Source organism: Lissotriton helveticus, chromosome 1_1 (genome assembly GCF_964261635.1).
Source record: "Lissotriton helveticus chromosome 1_1, aLisHel1.1, whole genome shotgun sequence".
In the NCBI taxonomy this organism is placed as follows: domain Eukaryota; kingdom Metazoa; phylum Chordata; class Amphibia; order Caudata; family Salamandridae; genus Lissotriton; species Lissotriton helveticus.
Window position 1 is genome coordinate 416,118,911 of NC_136057.1, and position 16,747 is coordinate 416,135,657.

At 41.9% G+C, this 16,747-nt stretch overlaps 1 protein-coding gene across 1 annotated transcript in view; it reads right to left on the bottom strand.

The window, feature by feature from the left end:
• The window catches only part of IPO8 (importin 8), a 737,162-nt gene that overhangs the window by 263,434 nt on the left and 456,981 nt on the right, over positions 1-16,747 (bottom strand). Inside the window, exon 18 of the mRNA XM_078673765.1 lies at positions 4,933-5,058. Within this exon, the coding sequence (XP_078529891.1) occupies positions 4,933-5,058 (126 nt within the window). The remainder of the gene's footprint in view (positions 1-4,932; positions 5,059-16,747) is intronic.

Below are 16,747 nucleotides of genomic sequence, written 5' to 3' on the forward strand. Positions count from 1 at the left end.
GGAAAGGCTTGTCCATCGTCAATTGGCCAGCTTTATAGAATCTGAGGGCCTTCTCCATGATTCTCAGGACGGATTTCGCGCAGGCCATAGCACGGAGTCGGCCCTGATTGAAATGGCCGACTCTGTGCGTTGGACCCTAGATCAGGGATCAAGGGCGGTGTTGGTGCTGCTGGATCTTTCGGCAGCATTTGACACCATCTCTCACTCGATCCTCTTGAAGCGGTTGAGATCTATTGGAGTTCAGGGCACGGTACTTAATTGGATTGCTTCATTTCTGTCGGGCCGTAAACAACAAGTGTATACCCCCCTTACACCTCCTCAGCTAGGCCTCTCAGGTGGGGCGTTCCGCAGGGCTCTTCCCTGAGTCTGCTCCTTTTCAATGTTTACCTCACTCCCCTAGCTGAAATGCTATCTCAGTCTGGAATTAAAATGACATCTTATGCGGATGACATTCAGATTCTTTTCTCCTATGATGATTCATCCCCTCTGACTTTCGACCCCCTAAAACATGTATGAGGAATATTGCCAAGTGGATGGATCTTAATTTTCTAAGACTAAATGCCGGTAAGACCGAGGTTTTGTTTTTCAATCAACCATCTCCTCTTACATCTAACCTTTGGTGGTCGGAAGACTTGAGTATGGCCCCTTCCCCCAAGGACTCGGTCAGAAACCTGGGGGTTAGATGGGACAACCGTTTGTCCTTTGCCAATCAAATCCACACAGTCTCGGCCGCCTGCATTTCCAAAATTAAAATGATAAAAAAAGTATCAACTTCATGCCCAGTAGTATTAGAAAAAACATAGTCCACGCCCTCATCACATGGTGACTACGCCAATGGACTCTATCTGGGATTGACAGCTGGTCTGTGTCACAGACTCCAGATAGTTCAAAATGCCGCGGCCCGTCTGGTTTGCGGCATCCCACTCAGACATCATATTTCTCCTCACCTTCGGAAACTACACTGGCTGCCTATCCCTAAGAGAATCGAATTCAAAGCCATGATTTTGGCTTTTCGGGCCACTAAAGGCTCAGGATCAGCCTACCTTACCTTTAGTCTCCGCCCTTATAGTCATTCCAGAGCCCTTTGCTCCAATACTAAACAGTTACTAGTCACCCCCAGATTCAAAAAAGCTCGATCTGGAGGCAAAACTTTTCAAGTCTGTGCTACCAATCTCTGGAATAAACTTCCACCTGCCCTCCGTTTTATTCAGTCTGAACCTGAATTCCGTAGATCCCTCAAAACCTTTCTTTTCTGTTAGCACTTCATTTTCTGTACCTACAGCTTTCTGATCATTAGCGCCGGGACACCCCGTTGGGGTAGCTGCGCACTTTATAAATGACACAAATAAATAAATAAATTGGAAGAAATTCAACCATTTACTTCATGCACTCACAGGGCCCTGTTAACCACCATAAGATGGCAAATGAGCTGTTCACTGGCTTGCATAATTTTCTTTCCCATGAAATCCATTTCCCTGCTCTCTTTTTAAGAAAAGACTGAGGAGCCAGATCCCAATGTGTTGTAGACATGTTTTGGGTCTGAAACCAGTAGAGAACCTGATGGATGTATACTATAAAGGAAGTAATAGTAAGGCTTCATAGGGCTGACCTTTTGTAAAATATAAATTTGACCAGATGGGTGCTAATAGTAATGAGCAGGCAAACAATTCCCAGCAGATCCAAGCAGTAAAAGGATCCTCTGGCGGTCACAGAGAGATAGTGAACTCAATAATACCATTATCTCCGCAAAGGAGTGAAGTGTCAGAAATCACATGGCGTATTGCGTCTTGGTATTGCACAGAGGTTTAAGTTCCCAATGGGGTGTCTCGGGGTTGGATGAGGCCAGTCGTTTAGTAGTCATAATCATCCCCAGTTGCATCCTGATGACTTTCTCTAGGAAAAGATATTTGAGCCTATTACACAACTCTTTGGAATGAGGAACACCATGGCCAACACGAAAGGTAAAATGGCTAACATTATTTATGGCAATTGTTTGATTGCCTCTATTAGCAGTATGTTCTGAGAATGTGTTTGCCCACTAAGCAAGTCCTTTTATATTTCTTCAGCAGAAGGTGAATCAAGTTTGACAAAGTTGGCACCTGTGTTTTTATTTATTTAGTCTCAAAACAACAATATGCATCCTTCAAATACTTAAGATCTAGAGGGATTAATGCTTTGAATGTCCAAAATGGTCCTTCAGACTCCTGAAAATACCTGGCACAGAAGACTTTGTTCCATCATCTCTTTGATACCTTTTCCATAGATGCCTTCAAGAGTATTGTGAGTAACTGTTCCTCCAGAGAAATATGATACAAGTGGGTTTCCTTTCGAGAGCCAGTCGAAAAGGTTTTGAACCCACTCCCATACATCGCCAATCTTCAAGACCGGATTGGGAGGGTAATCTCCTTCCAGTCAACTTATTGTTGAGATACTCTGATCCATATTTCCTTGGAAGGACTATGCTGCCTGAGTCATTGTTTCCTTTTTAGCTGTATCTTTGGCCTTACTATGGCTGGACCCTAAAAGCCTCTTAGTCAATCTGATTGACTTTTGTTAGGCTTTGAAACAGGTAGCTTTGATGGGTAGGATGCGCCGAAGGATATATCAATTACAAGCAAGGACTTGTGGATGAAGCTACAAGTTTCTTGACAGACATAATTCAATCTCAATTTCTGAAATGAGTAACTAAGCTGTCTCCCTGTGTGTATTCAGTGCAAGAAGGGCATTGTCTGAATGCTCATCCAAAAGTGCCACTGGCCAGAACGTTCTGATGTGCAAACGCCATGCCACAGAGAACTGCGGCATTAACCAGTTATGGCAATGTTCATGGCCATGTCGACAAATAAAAAGGGAGCCTTTGACCTCTCACGAATAATGCCTTTGGCTTTTGATTTTTTTGTCAACAGGAAAAAGGACGATGAATGGGCCAATTTAGTGCTATATTTGAATGTGGGTAGGGCGAACAGTGAACTGGATGCTTTCATCACTACAGAGGACTCAGTATTTATTTCCTTTCTGAGTATAGCCATCTAAAATTCTTCTTACTGACGCAGCAGATGATGGAGTCAGTGGGTCTCTTGACTGTTTCTGGGAATGCAGATATATGCAAGTCCAGCTCTGCCTGACTTTTTGAGCATGAAGGCAAAATCTGATATAATGCATTCTTTTTTAATGCCTTGGATTATGTCAGAGGAGGCTACTGGTGACCTTGTTAGTTGTCTCCTTTCCAATAAGTGGTATAGAATCACATTTCATTTTATAGACGTGCAGATAACAGGCATATTGAAACAGTATTTTACTGAAATCTGATCTCTGCTTTAGTCTAATGGCACTGCTTCTGGAGATGCTTCATTTGGGATTACAGATTCATCCCACTTGTTTTCTGTGTGGCTGTTTTCTCCTGGCCAAAAATCCCTCTTTTAAACTCTCAAATTCACCACTTAGTCAGGTCATTCATTACTAGCATCATTAACTAGGTATGTCAAGGCAACTGCTTTCTGCATGCAGCTCATGAAACGTGAAAAACTTGAAATCAATTAATCATAAAGAGTTGGATCTAGCTTGTGAGAGGCCCACATTAGAAATGTGTTACCAAGGATGTATGCTTCCTACTATGCATTATGCCAATACCCCAACAGTCTTAATACAATACATTCTCAGTCTATGAAAGCAAGGGACAGAAACGCTAATAAGCGACCACAACATGTTAAGATAGTTATTTCACATGCCTGGTTATTTCCCCAAATATCATATACCCACATTTGCAACATACACAAAGTACACTAAAGAACTATCAGTTTAGTTAGAATGCAGAAAACTATTATGTTTTTTGCTCTGTAATACATCAGCAACAACTCAGAGGATCAACATTGCTGGCTTCTTAAATCGGCATCCAAATTTGCCAACCAAACATGGCACCAATCAACGTTATTAGTATGTGCCTAAGGGTCTTTTTCACCATTTTTTAAAGACTAATATTCCGTTAGCTTAGTTTGTAACATTACAACTGCATATTCCCGCTATAATCATCTCTCCGAATGCTAAAACGAGGCAGCCACTATCATAGCAGATTTAGTAATGCCTGAAAACAAATTAAGCGAATTGGAGGGGCAACAGGTTAGGGAAATGTGAGGTTCAGAGGTATTGGGAGGATGGACTCTACGATACAAAGGGTAGACAGCTTGATAGTGAATAAAAAGATTACCCACATAACACCTGCTTGTGCACACAATGTGGATCATGTCCCAGCCTTTGACACAACAATACATTCACAAATCTTTATGCAAAACAATTACAGTGGATAGTCTCAAACAGACCCGGACTGGCCGTTGCGGGCACCGGGCAATCCCCCGGTGCGCCGCAAGGGTGGGGGCCGGTTTTGGGCCCCTGGGGGCCGTTTTTGTTACAAGGACGATTTTGCAGCATAGCTTCAAAATCGGCCCTGTAACAAAATCGGACGAAAGCCGGCCCCCGCAAAGAGCTCGGCGGCACCCCCAACACCGGGGAGGGGGGGAAGGGTGCCCGTCCGAGCACTTTGCCAGGGCCGGTTTTGGTTCCCAGTCCGGCCCTGGTCTCAAATAGAACAATGTAACAATTATTTACATCTCAAGTACAATTATTGTGAATTAACCCCAAATTCAAAACCTCTAATTTTTCAGTCACAATGAAACTTTCAAACTATTATTGACCCAAATGGTCTCTTGCTCCATCTTCAGACCTTCTCATCCTAAATGTCTGTGAGACCAAACAATTCTTGGTGACCAAGTTTGAAGTGAAAAAGATAAATTGTAAATTCATATTATACTGTACATCTGTTAAAAACATACTTGAGCCAGAAAATAATACATAAACAAATGTTGACCTATGGTCCACTAAAGGCATCTTATCAGGTTGACCACATTCAAAATACAGAGCAAACAACATGTAACCTACCTGTAAAATACTCAAAACAATCTTGCTGAAAGACTTCAAATAAAATTCCTAAAAGCTGCCACATTTGAGGAGAAATGATCTGGCATGTCAAACTGAATGCTAAATTCAAGATTTCTTCATAGAATTCTGGAGAGAGAAAAAAATAATGTAAGCTTTCTCAAAAAAGCAACACAAGTCATTTATATTACACACTATGCATAGGATGTTCTCTTTTCAGGAGATCCACTGGACTTCCTCCTGACCTGGAGCTTAAGACCACTTCGTTCAACAAAGCTAGTTAACAGACATGCACAGAGAAATACAATTCACTGTTGTGAAGCCAGGTTATATGGTACAAACCTGATAATTGAGGACACAGTGACAGGGATGAGCCTCTCGTAACACTTTAAATTAGGCATAATGATACAAGCTTGTAGATCTGACTCCTGCTTGTTTTGTTCAAATCCCATGCCTTCCCTATCAATAACTATTTTGGGCATCTTTACTAACATATTTAGGAGATGTTAACAGTGGCTATACTTTCTGAAACAAACTACAACATGTAATTATATGTCTTGGCTTCTACAGGTTATGACAGTTGGCTCCCTGGAGATCAGCCCAGATAGGATTTGCCATACCACTTCTGCAGACCAGTACTTCTCGAACAATAAACAGTGTAGGCTCTTAAATGGAATATCTTCAGTCACACTAAATGATTACCCCCTCCGAAAGTGAGATAGTGTTTACAGACTAAAAACAGAAATCGATCAATGATCTTGTCAGTAACAATTGAACTGATCAAAGCTTGCTAATAGTTCTTTGCACTCGGCAGCTCCATGGGAATGAAACAGTAGACATATGTTTCCTCTTTTTTCATTTGGCTTCACATTATATATACAAATGTTTATTACAGTTATGTTCTCCCACATGGGTGTATGATTTTGAATCCCAAAAATATTATACCGATCATTGTGCAGGCGAAAATTACAGCCCCACGGACCTTCTGAAAGATGGAGCCCAAGTTCTGCTGTGATGCTAGCAACACAATTCATAAAACTCAAGAGCTTGCTTTACGAGTTTAAATATTTGCAACAATTCATAGACAAGGTACAAAAGAGAACCCCTGTTAATGAAGCAATACCGGCTGAAGTCTGCATCTGCATATGTGGCCGTGTGTGCCTTTCATGGTGTCTAACAACTTTGTGCAAATGGATAAACATCCAATGGAAAAAATAGAACAGAATGTTTAAAGAACCTTAAAATACAAAATCTCAGCCCAGCCTATGGCAATATGACCATCAAGAAAAATAGATGGCAGAAAAGAGCTACCACTCATATAGTCAGATAATTCATAGTTTTCTCCTCACACTATCTCATGCAGTATGAATGTCTGCCCAATCATATTAAGATAGAGCAACCACATTTTTCTACAATCACTCCTGAAACAAGGTCAACATTCTTTAGGACACAGAATGCTACTGGAAGAACAGTTACTAACTTGAAACATCAGTTCAATGATACAAACTGATCAACACTAAATACACGTAAGATCCTGGAACACTTTAGAAGAGTAAATCTGTTTTCCATAAACATGTCGGCAGAAGAAACATTGGCTTTCTTTAATTAGATATCCAGCTATATCAATAAACAGACACTGACAATGCAGCAGCCTTTAATCTTTCAATATTATTATTTTTTTGTGGGTAAATGGGCAGTAGCAACATGTGAGCTTCAATGACATTCAGGACAACTTAAGTATGTTATATTTATTTACTTTATTTCTTTGGTGTTCAATTATCCTTTGCAGTCATTTGACATCACTTATCAGAAAAGGACAGGTGGGAAGTGGTCACTAAGGCATGGCCAGCAGAATATGCTCAAAGCAAGGAACGAGATTAACTAGGTCTAGTCTGAATGATACTCCTCAACATAAGTGAGCTGGGGCCAAATGCTGTTGGGAATAAATAGGATTTCAAACCTTTTCCCAACAGTTCTGGAAATTATGTTGGGCAGGTTGGATAGTAAGCAGTCAGACCCTAACTTAAAATGTCTGGTTTACTGGTATTTGTGGAAGATCTTGGTTTGGTGGATTGGAGCACTCTCGTGCAATGTCTTGTGGATGATGCGTGTGATTTTTAACTGAGTTCTGTTTTTACAGAAGCAAGTGTAGGGCTTGATGATCTGGGGTGATGTGCTCAGATAAGGGCATATTTTTTATTTTATTTTTAAACAGTTTTAATTGCAGACAGGTTTCAAACAGTTATTCAATGTCTCCCTGTCGTCAACTTCCCACAACCATCGTAACCCGTTTAACACAGCCTGTAAGAAGCCAAGGAACATGATTTTGAGCCATTTGATCCTGGTTGATTGTTTTATCTGGTAGATCAGGGTAGAAGGCAATAGAATATCAAGCTCATCCACTTTCCAAGTGGAGCCCATAACACTTAGCGGGAGGAACAAAAGGACTTAATTGAAGAGTCAGAATCTAGGCAGTAGTGACTGCAAACTTGCTAACAGATCCCTAGGTAACTGCACAGCAAATCGTGACTCCTGGAATACTTCTAAGTCAGATTTCAGAAATCGATTTCCCCCTGACAATCTTCGGTCGTGGGCGCTTTTCCCATGACAGCATTCCTAGTCTTTGGACTAACAATTTGTACCTATGCAGGAGCGGCAGCATGTATGGAAGTCAATGTACATTGTACGAACTTTACGAGTCTCCAGTACAAAGTGACTTTGTAATTTAATACCCCTATCACCTCCGCTTTTATTAAATTGTGAGGGCGGGGAACAGGAGTGTAGCCAGCCAAAACTGGCTTTGTGATCCCTTCATTGCTCAGGGGACCCAAAACAAACATTTCTGTTCGTATGTGGTAACTGACCAGCAAATCAATAATGGTTTTCTTGGTAGATTTAAGGGATTTCCATATCTTCATAAGCCCTATAATGTGCCGGCGGGTTAGCCGCTGTATAGGCCTGAATCAGCATCGATAGGCTCAAACTCCACCCAGGAGTAAAATGTCTCAAAGGCATACACCGCAAAAGTAACTGCCCCCTCCTTTTCAGAACACCTCGAGCTTTGAGATGCTGAGTAACTGCTTACCTCTAATTGGCCCCTATCACAATAGGTGCTTGCATAATGAACAAATTCAACTGGAAGTTGGATCAAAGAATTAGAAAATCCATTGAATGGGAAATAACATGTTATGAGTTAAGATGACAAACCTACAAAAGAGGTCCTCCCGTATCCCCAGTACGAGGTAACCATGATTACTACGGATTTCTCTGTAATGATATAATTTTGGTTCAGGTGTGTGTGAACATTGGAAAAACTACTAAAGGAGTAACCATAAGATAAGGGCCCGTGCTGGACGCCAACTGTTGTGTAAACTACGACTCTGACGTAGTTCTGCATGGTGTGTTTTTTCACCCAAGGTGACCCGGGTGAACTTGGTTGAATGCACCAACAATTAATGTGAAAGACATGTTATTGTAGCCCTGCAGACCACTATTCAGTGTGTTATTGGAATAGAGGGAGTGCTTTGGGGTTATTAGCATTCCCTAAAAAGGGATCTGCACTGTAGTAAGAGTAGCAAACCTATTTCATTATTCACAGTATTACACATCCACCGCCCTAAGAAGAATGTACACTTAAGTACAAAGAATTTATCACTACCGGAACAACATGTTTCTCAGTACATCTCAGTACTAAAACAACTTCACAGAATTTATTTTTTTTTTAAAGCAAGAAGGCACGTTATAAACAATGAGAATAAAATGAACATTTCTAACATGGTTAAAATATCATCTAACATCTACTTCTATGTGCTGCACTAAGAGCACTCAAGGTAGAGCAACTTGCAGTCTAGAGTTTAAGGATAAGAGATGCACTGCATACCTTGTTGACAGCAAAGACTGTCTTTATCAGCAGAGGTGTGAAAACAGTGTTCCCTACGAAGGGCAAACAACGCTACGATGGCAGTCTTTCTCTGGGATTGGGCTTTATCAGCTTCAGGCTAAATGCATCATCTGCACAGTTTGCTGGTATTAGGGGAGACTGTCTCTGTTAGACTCTTGTCCGATAATCTGAGCGAAGGACCTTTGTGGTAAAGTGGAAGTCCTTGTATACTAAATCTTATCAGAAATCAGAATTTCTTACATAATGATAGGAATCGCTGACAGATTATTTGCATCGAGGTGTGCATCCTAGATGTTTCTTTATGAACATATAAGGCAAAAGGACATCAATTAAGACTACATTATTTCAGATATATTCCTGTATTTGTTCTTATTTACCCTTGACATGGTGGAAAGTAGACATTTGAACCAGACGGATGTCTCATCAGGTGTTAAATCTAAGTCATAAGTCGAAAGACTTGATACTTTCCTAGTTACTAGAAAAATATGGTCAGACAACATCTGCGTCAAATGGCAGTCATGACAATGATTCTACATAAATCACGAAAGATGGTGACTTTCGTTGCCTAAGACTGAGAAGATGGCTACCTCCATTATCTAATAGTCAGGGCCTACATTAAATGGAATTGGACCTTAGGGGCTTTAAGAAAATAGGTGCAAAAGATTTTCAAAATGAAGGGCAGTTCAGTGCAATTAAAAGCATTCTAGTCCAGCCTGTTTGAGGTTATCACTTTTGGAATCATAAGAGTTAGCAAAAACAATTTAAATTATGTCTCTTGCTGGTTCATCAAAACAGCATTCCGCCTCATATACCAACTCATGTTAACTCATGACCATTGCGAGAATGGTAAATGATTTGAACTAGGAAATCTAAAATGGCCTACTCACAGCTTTCTGAAATGTCTCTACGGACAGCATCTACTGATTAAGTCTGTACACTACAGAGGAAAATGACTTTGATACTGATATTCCACAGATGAAGTCTCATAGTCTCAGCCTCCCTTAAGAATGGGAGAAATGTAGATGTATTTTCTAGAAGCTACTTGTAAGGCTGCTTTGAAGGAAGTCATTTGTATAATCTGTGCATCACAACTAGTAGGGAATTTTCATAATTCAGTCCTGAACAACCAGTCTGAAAGGTTCTTTCTGGACTGGCAATTTTATGAACTGTTTGTGACTTTGCACAATCGTATTGTGAAAATAAGTATTTTGGTACACCGCTTCAATAATGGGGAGGTTTATTGCTGGGACAGAGAATAATCAGAGTTATTCTGCACTCCCAAGGACTCTGCTGATAGAACCAATGATTCTTTAGTTGCTGCTGTTGAGATGTATATGGTCTGTAAGCTAATACACCGAGGAAGAAAGTGTATTTTGAAAGAAAGAAGAGGGGTTAGAAATACTCCTTTCCTATAAAGTCCAACTGCTTAGAAGGTTTAAGTCTCTGCCCTGATTTTAGGACTGTGTGTGACTTTCCAACAGTGTAATAAATAAATGTTAAACTGCCAAATTTCTGCTGAGCATTTTATTTTAAGCCTTTGAGTCCCAACCAGGACAAAAGCAGCATGGAGATTAGTTGTTACAATCCATAAGCATGAAAGTCAGCTACATCAGCTGAGAAACTTAAAACTTAATCTAAAATTAGCATACCTTCATGGGCCACTTATACAGGATTTTGCCCATACTCTCTTGGCAGGCCATGAATGACTCATTACCATATACCACAGTGAATTGTCACACCTTCCTAACAGTGCTGGAAGAACTGCCAACCTTCATTTTTGCAGCGTAAGTGCTGAAGATTTTTTTTATCCCACTTCATCTGTTTTGCAATCTCTCCAATTCTGAGCCATACAGAAGAAGCTTTAAATGTCCAGCAGTACTTTTGACTGCTGAAACTGTGCCTGAATGTGGTAGTGGGTCACTTTGGGAAATGCTGGACTCTACTCCACTCCGATAGTTAGTATTCTGTCATCAGCCAGGGAGACAAAGTCTTAGTGTGGATATAGTTAAAAAGAGGTTCTGGCTTGAGCGATTCAGAAAGTAATGACATTTAGAGGCTAAGCACGAATGCATGCTGTAGATCAACAGCTGATAACAAGCATATGAGGAATCTTGAACGGGATACTGAGCTTTATTGCACTGGATGTGAATAAATCTTGAAAAACTAGGATGATATTCTTTACAGGGACCTTGTTGGAGGTAACAGAGAATTATGCTCACAATAACAAGACTGACTATATTTCTCCTCCTCAGTCTTCATGGAAAGGGAGACTGTGATTGGGGCATATCTTTCTAGTATATGGGGCCTTGACATAGAAGATTTCTCGCTAGATGTTTCATGAAGAGGAGGCAGATGGGCACTAAATGATAAAAAGAATCTACATCACCATACATTTTATAGTCCCAGAAATATTAGAAGACTCATGTTGAAGGTAGTGACTGTGATATTTTTGTCTATATGAAAAATAGCAGATATGTTTTGCTCTCACCTCAGAGCAAAAATGCACATCAGAACATCTTTTTTTGGCTTTACTTTCACTTTTATCAGATGATTTTTCTTTTTTAAGTATTGTATGTACCAAGCGCCTCAATATACTTTACAGAAACATTTGAAAAAACACCACTACTCTACAGCTCGCATTAGCTCGCACAGCACAATCAGAAAATCATTTGTGCCCCTCAACCACTATGGACTCATTGGTTTATGCCTTATGTTCCTTCAAAATAATAGTGATGCCAAGCACTCTATTGGCGTCTTCTTCCTTGAAAAGAATACCCATCAATCAGTATTGCATAATATGGGGTAATCTGAACAATGTTAATTATACCTTTTTCCAGATCTCTTTCATTAGGATTAATAATATGTCAATAATAGACTTTATAATTGTCTAAATGATTTGTAATGTAAAAGAATGTAGAATAATTTTAGTTAAAACTTGAGTACTAAAAATTCAATTTGTGGCAATGTAGATTTCACGTCATTATTGTTGATCAAGATAAATGTATTGAAGAATGATGAGGAGATTAAAATCTGTATTAGATAAGCACCAATTGAGCAGTCAGACATCAAGTAAGATATTAAACATCATGGCTGGGTTCACTGCTGGTGTTGTGGTATTTAATCTATTGTAAAAGAAAAAAAAGAAAAGCGAATGAGAAATAAACACCAAAATATGTCCACTGATATTTCTGCGAGTACGTGATTAAAATCAGACAAATAAAAATTTAAAAAGGCAGAGCACAATGATCAGGGATCCTAATTGGATAACTGGTAAAGCTTTACTCTCTTCATTAGCAGAGGCAGCCTAGAGACCTAATGCTATCTTTCTTTTCTCTATGCTTAGGATTCGAAACCAATTCATTTGATTTATTAATTTGTTAAGGTTACAGAAGAGGCATTAGGAAACATTTAAGGCTGCTACATCTGCATAGCAAGTGTAATAGTTTAACCTGACACACAACATAAAAGTGATTTGAAATAGACCTGTATAATAAAAAAAACAAAAGAAGGTCTATATGCCTTCCATAGAGTATTGAGGAATCTAGCACATGAGTATATCTACTTAGTATTCATGTATATCAGTAAAGAGCCCAGGATGGAGAAACTTAATTGTGTGAGCAAAGTAAAGAATTAGATAGAGCTCCAGTTGCAGTCAAATTTGGAGCAGGTTTCTCCATCCTAATCTCCTCCCTCAGGTTTCAATGGTGGGTAACCTAAGAAAGACGCCATCTAGTCCTTTTCTCACATCTGCCTTAACGGGACAATAGTATGTAATAGATTGTTAGGTAGATAGTGTGTAGTGGAGCCAACATCTAATTATTTATGAGTATGCATTTGTTCTTGGCTGTTAGAGCTACAGAGTTACAAACTGTGCATAGATCGCCACCCAGTGTTGGGCCCGGATGTTTTTTGTCCTGAAAAGTCTTTGGAAGTCACGAGATAGGTGACTCCTCCTTTGGACAATAGTGCGCATGGGCATCTGCTCCATCCTTAGATTGTTTTTCGTCAGAAGGGAAATGATGAAGTTTGTAAGAAACAGGAAGGATGCTCATGTAAGCTGTATCTAATTAAGATAATACTGGAACAGATAAAGGTAGCCGGGGAGGCCGGTGGGCGTGTGTAACTCTGCAGCACTACATGCCAAGAACAGATGCATACTGGTAAGTAGCATTTTCCGTTTGAGGCATATGAGCTGCAGATTACACACTGTGCACTATTCTTGTACTTGTCAGGAAGGTGCTGCATTATGGATTCTAACTCGTCATAATGTGCTCTGTCTTACCTTGCTAATAGTGCCCGAGTATTAGCAATATGCCAAATGTTTGCTGCCTGTGATGCTGTTCGTTTGCCTGAGGCATCTAGGAGTTTAGACTCTTTATCTGGTGGGGGAGCCTGGCCTGATGTTTGGGAATTGGCACTTTTGCGTGCGTTGGAGACTACAAGGGAGTCTAGTGGTGCAGGCCCTTTAATGTAGGCTGGGTCTGAGGGGGCAGCATTATACTTCTTTTCAATTAGGGGGTTGATGATTCAAGCCCTAACTGGATCTTTGAAGACTTCTGTCGTATGCTGAATGACCCCTTTAAGCATGGGTAAAATTGAGGTGGACCTTTGTGTGGTATCAAAGGTATCCATAAGGGAATCTTCCTCTACTGGGTTGGTATGTAGGTCAACTCCATGATATGGGGCAGCTCTATGGACAAGTTGGTTAAATTCCATAGTGTCTTCTGGTGGGGGAAGACCTGGAGGGGTATATGTCATCTTGTGGGTAGTCTGGGGTACTATAATCATCTCAAGGGTCAGGTGAGCCAGTAGGACTAGGATTATCTAGTGGCTCATTATCTGCACCACCCCTTGTGTCATCAGAGGTGTTATCCCCGTCATCATCATCTTCTAATGGGGTAGGAGATGGTGTAGGGGAGTGATGTGGCTGGGGAGGAGGTGGTGGATGAGGAGGAGAAGGTATTCTTAGAGGAGAGGTAGCAATGTCCTTCTTCTTAGGATGAGGAGCTGGTGCAGGTGTCTCTAATGGTCGTTTTTAAGAGCTAAGAGTCAATCGACCAGTTTTGGGAGCCTTAACAAGAGTTTTTTGTGTAGGATCTGATCGAATAGTTCCCTCTATGGGAGGTAGATCCTTCGGTGCCGAGGTTTTTGGTTCCGTAGGCTTTTTCGGCACCGAACCAGTAGCATCTTTTGGCTTAGAAACATGTTCTTTTGTAGTGTCTTTGTCCGGTGGACAATGTGGTTTTTTCCTCTCCAAAGGTTCCGAAGCATGGGAGTCGGGTGCTTTCGGTGGCAATTTCTTGCTCGGCTCCGAGTGTGGTTTTGGTGCTGAGGAGCCAGTGCCAGTCTTTCGACGCCAAGTGCTTAGATGTGGAAGCAGCTGGCGTGGAGGTGGAAGAAGATGGCTTTTTTTTTCAGTGCCGGTAGGTGTGTGCCGGCACCGGGGGTAGCTGACTAGAGCCTGAGTCACCTAAAGGCTTATTAGGCTTCTTTGCCGAGCTCGAAGGCGGGGCATGGGAAGCAGTCTCTCCCTGTGCACCCGGGCCCGAAGGCGATGGTGTGACCGAAGCCTTTTTGGAGGGTGTTCAGTAAGGGTCGGGGTTGATGTGTGTACTTACGACCCTCTGTGCAGGAGTGATGTCCTCGACGTCTGAGTCCTCAGCCTCGGAGTCGCTGTCGACGCCATGTTCTTGCTCCTCTTGGAAAATGTCGTCCGGGATCGAAGATGATGAACGAGCCATGGTTCTTCGAGCACGCCAGTCCCGAATCGTCTTCTTGGAGCGGAAGGAGGCACAAGCTTAACAGTCTCTGGCCTCGTGCTCCGGTGAGAGGCAAAGGTTGCACACCTCATGTAGATTGGTGTGGGGAAACTTCGACCCACATGGAGAACACTTCTTAAATGGCGTCCTTTCCATGAGCCAGAGAGTAAGGCCCAGATAGGCCCAAAGGCCTTCGCCGACAACAAGAATCGAAGAATTCGAAGTCGTGAAGAATTGCGTTGATGGGAACCACGATCGAAACAATACCGTCGAACTCGGTGAGGAATGCGCGCCAAAGGAGAATCGATTCCAAACCGGAGCGCAAGAAACACATCCGAGCCCGATGGCGGAAAAAAACTATCTAAGGATGGAGCCGATGCCCATGACCACTATTGGCCAAAGGAGGCGTCACCTAACTCGTGACTTCCAATGACTTTTCAGGACAAAACCCAACTGCAAACATTCGGGCCCAACACAAGGTAGCGATCTATGCACAGTGTGTAATCGGCAGCTCATATGCCTCGAACAACAAGTTACTTCCCTTTGGTTAAGCTCTTACTGATGGATGCAATATGTAACAGAAGATTCCTCACCTTTAAAATGCCCCCAGGCTTCATACAGTATTACTCCCATGAAACCAGTAGGTGGTTTGTTTAGCTCCGCTTTGACTTTGTTGGGTGGCGATGGAGCTCCACCCCAGCGCACAATTCCTTTTGTTACTCTGTCTGCGCCCTCGGACGCAGATCCCAACAAGAATAAGAGGTAACTGTGTACAGATCTCTAATTTGAGACATTTTTAGATGGAAAGGAGACTATTCCAGCCACAGATTCCTCACCTTTAGAACAATTACCAAAGCAGTACCTCCGGAGGTTGTGGGTCTGTGGAATGGCTCATACGAAAAGGTCCTGCAGGACCAAAAGAGCGAAATGCCATTCCCATCATACTTGGCTGTCAATGATATAGTGTTTAATGAACGTGCGTAGTGATGATCACATTGCCTCATGATAAATGTCAAGGACAGGCTCTCTACGTGCCAGCATAGTGGTAGCAGCCTTGGCCTTGGTGGAATGGGCCCACAAAATCTCCAGGGGCTGCTCCTGGGCAAGTGCATAGTAGACCTTAATACAAAGGACTGTCCACCTTCTGAAAGTCCTTTTCTGCACTGCCTCACCCCTCTTTGCCCCAGGAACCCTACAAAAGGCTGACCATCCACCCAATGGTATTTGGTGCAATTGATGTAAACTTCTAAAGTTCTTTGGGGTCCTGGAGATAAAGTCCCTCCTTCTTTAAGGGATGAGGAGAGGCATATAACACTGGTAGAGTGATGGATTGCCCAACCTGAAAAGCAGTCACACATTTTGGCAAAAATGCTGCCATTGTTATCAACATCACTATGGATAAATAAGAGGTGAAATGTGCCGGCACAGTGAGAGCTTTGAAGTCACTCGCACAATGAACAAAAGTCAAAGCGACCAGAAGCACAGTCTACGGAGTCAGGAGATATAGTGGAAAGCTGTGTATTGGTTTGAATGGTGTGCACATGAGGACCGTGAGGACCAAATTAATAACCCACTGTGGCAAGAAAACGGATTTGGAAGGAAACAAAGGAGTCAAACCTTTTATAAACCTCATCACAAAAGGTGATGTGAATAAGGATAGTAAATCTAAAGGGCAGAAAGGGCTGACAAATATACTTTAACAGTACCCACTGCAAGTCCTTGATGGGCCAGGGATAGGACATCCAACAGTTTTGCCTGTAGTAAGATACGTATTGCGGTGCCACACTAGGCTACAAACTTGTCCCATCGCCTGGCGTAGACAGACTTTCTAGAAGGACATCAGTCAGTAAGGATGACATCCACAACCTTGGGAGGAAGAGCCAACAAAGTCAACTGCTGCAGCTCTGTCTCCACACATGGAGTTGCAGTTGCACAAGTTTAGGTGCAGAACTCTGCCCAGCTATAGTAACAGGAGATCCCCTTGAAGAGGTAGCCTGATCAGAGGAAAGATGCTCATGTCCAGGATTTCCGGGTACCACACTCTCCTTGCCCAGCCCAGATACAGCAGGATGATATGGGCCAGGTTGTTCCTGATCTTCTTCAGAACTTGAGGCAGGAGAGGCAGCAATGCAAAGGTGTACAGTACTCCTGTATTCCA